The 2,970-nt window shown below is 37.4% G+C and overlaps 1 protein-coding gene across 1 annotated transcript in view; it reads left to right on the top strand.

Annotated features, from left to right (window-relative positions):
- zmp:0000001082 (integrin alpha-M) overlaps positions 1-2,970 on the top strand; it is a 17,495-nt gene that overhangs the window by 8,287 nt on the left and 6,238 nt on the right. The window contains exons 11-15 of the mRNA XM_035659533.1: positions 2-61; positions 426-556; positions 950-1,107; positions 1,204-1,370; positions 2,548-2,664. Of these exons, the coding sequence (XP_035515426.1) occupies positions 2-61; positions 426-556; positions 950-1,107; positions 1,204-1,370; positions 2,548-2,664 (633 nt within the window). The remainder of the gene's footprint in view (position 1; positions 62-425; positions 557-949; positions 1,108-1,203; positions 1,371-2,547; positions 2,665-2,970) is intronic.

Below are 2,970 nucleotides of genomic sequence, written 5' to 3'. Positions count from 1 at the left end.
GGGGGCTGTGTACATCTACCTTGGTGACAGACAGAGAGGGATACGCAGCACTTTCAGCCAGGTGAGACAGAGAAAACCTGACACAGTTTGTTTTGTTTTTGTTTTGAAAAAGTTATTTAGCTCCCTAGATGAAGAAAACAGCAACTGATTGGGTGAGTGATCACAATGCTGGGATTAGATGGAAAAATTAATTTCCACATCAATCAGTAGTGCATCAAGTCACCCTGTGTTCATGGCCATGAATCTGGTCAGTCTGACTGACCTTTGAATAAGACTACAAAGTCAGCCTCAGAATGAACTGAATTGATAGATGATATGATTATCATCTGGTATTTTTCAATTATTTTGGTAACTATCTTCTAAAACCTTTATCTGTCTCACCCTGAGAAATGATACACTGCTTCAGTTGTTACTTGTTATTCCAGAGAATTCTGGGACAGAAAATAAAGCCTGGGCTCAGATTCTTTGGACAGGCCATTGATGAGGACCTCGACCTCGGAGAGGACGGACTCCCAAATATTGTGATCGGATCACAGGGCACAGCTGTTGTCTTAAGGTACAGATACCTACATTAAGTATTATTAACCCCTAGCCACTGAAAGGCTGAATACATCCCAGTGCAGAGTTTTCCAACAAAAGAGTGAAACACATTGCCTGAGAATCTACAAGATTCTAATCAACTCATCAAAATTGTATAATTAACAAAGGCATAACACTAATTTCTATAGTTTGAGAAGAAATCACCAGTGACAAAGTGGAAGAAGGAGGAAGTGAAATTGTGGACTGGTGTCTGCACTTTGGGCTGCGTGTTTGTATGAAAGGCACTTTATAAATATAGTTGAGTTGAATAAACCCATATTACATGCATTAGTAACATCGTCCTACAGAAAAGATCATGTGCAAAGTAATAATCCATTTTTAATCATATTGATTAATCAATGTCTTTCAGGTCCAGACCTGTTGTTAATGTCATGGCTCATCTTTCTTTTCAACCTGAGGAGATAAGCACTGAGGAAATTGATTGTCTGGGCAGCACAGATGACAATCTACCAATGGTTACCTTAACAGCATGCTTTGAAATGGTAGAAATAACAAAGAGCAAAGCAGGTAGGGACCTGATCCTATAATGTGGTTCAATAACAGCTACTGATTACTGCACACCCTATCAATGTATTATTTTAATACTGCTGTGTGCCTTTCCAGGGGCAATGAGCTCCGGACTAACCATCCGATATGTGCTTGACGTGGATCCGATGAGACAAACACATCGAGGTTTCTTCAGTCAGACTGATGAGAAAGCTAGGAATCTTACCTCAACCTACACGCTAAGAGATAAAGACACCTGCTTCTCCTACTCCATCTACATGCCAGTATGGAGATCAATTAAAAAACATTCACCATGTTCACATTCACAGCCACATTCACATACTTATATACTTATACTATCTGTATATTAGTTTCTTTGCTATCACCAACTGTAAATCTATAAACATCATCCATATATACATATATATAAAGCATGCAGAGTATATTGATTAACCTTTGTTGGTTACAATGACTAACAGTTGTATGTTATAGCCCAAAATGTGTGCTTTGGGCATGTGACTTGAAGTCCACATGAAACAGAAAGCAGAGTGCCATTTGCTTCTGCATTTTTGTGTGTTCTCTGTAAAAATAGACAGATAGGGAGTGACTAGCCAGTACTGCTGAATGTGTATTATGTCCCACCATCACACAGCTATAGCATACCTATTAGTCTGCGTGACTGGGACCTTTCAGTGAACAGCATGGCCAGACCGGGACCAAATATAGCATCCGATACCAACAGAGGCCAGTTTGATGACAGGGAATACACTACCAGTGTTTGTTTGTTTTTTTGCTGGGTTTGGATTTTGCTGGAAAATCTGAACATATTTTCATAGTGAAGCCTGGCCCTGAGAAACACTCCAGGAGAAAGCCACGCTGTTGCTAATTAGCTAATAATGAATATTAGCTCTGTATCACAAAAAGTTGAAGATTGATTAGTAGGTGGATGTCATGATATTATTGGTTGAAATTGGTCGGTTAATCCTTTTGAAAGCACACAACAAAATTATGGGATTTTGCTATAACAATTCAGAGAAACAGAAGAAGTGTACAATATGTGTCATCTTAAAGGGTTAAAAAGGCATTTTTCATTTCATCTGGACTTTAAAGGCTCTTTAATGGCAACATTAATTGGGTTCAACTGTGTCCACATTTATTTAAGAAATTAAAAAGTGTTGATAACTTCCATTAAAAGTTGTTATATAGAAGTATGGACATCTACTGTACTTTTTACTGCAGCTGATACTTCTTGGGTCTTTTATAAAGCTCAAATTATCATCAACACACATGCCCATGTAGCAACACCATCATAAACTTAACTCATAAAAACTATAACCCTGACTAAAAAGCAGTAATAGTAATCATAATCTAAATAGATTTATTTAGTGTTCAGTTCTTTAGCTTAATGTTGAGACCAAACTTTCAACAGATATGCAGATGACTGTTCTTTTTTTCTTGCAGAAATGTGTGAAAGACACACTATCACCTATCAGAATCAAATCAAATTTTTCTCAAGTTGACAGCAAGAATATAAGCACCGTCCTGAATGTGGACAGCAAAAAGCAGGCTGTTGTTGAGGTATGTACAGCAGAAGGCTGGAGGCAGTCACATGGATTGGCATCCTTACTGATTTTTTTTGTATATGTGCCCATCTCAATTTCTAAGACATTTGTGTTTAGATAAAAACATTATCAAAGTTCTGCACATTACTATTTAATTTGTTTTAAGCATGTGATTTGTCTTTTTTAACACTTACTCTTTCCAAGTGGGGATTTACCTTTGACACAAATAGCAAAGACTGCCTTTAAGACATATTTGTTACTGAAGATTTTACCAAGATGGCCAAAAACTTCAAACCTAATGATCCAGTGTGTAACATTTAGG

The sequence above is a fragment of the Morone saxatilis genome, unplaced genomic scaffold (assembly GCF_004916995.1).
Source record: "Morone saxatilis isolate NCDOM2014 unplaced genomic scaffold, NCSU_SB_2.0 Contig17, whole genome shotgun sequence".
Taxonomy (NCBI): Eukaryota; Metazoa; Chordata; class Actinopteri; family Moronidae; genus Morone; species Morone saxatilis.
This window is presented reverse-complemented; position numbering and strand designations above follow the sequence as displayed.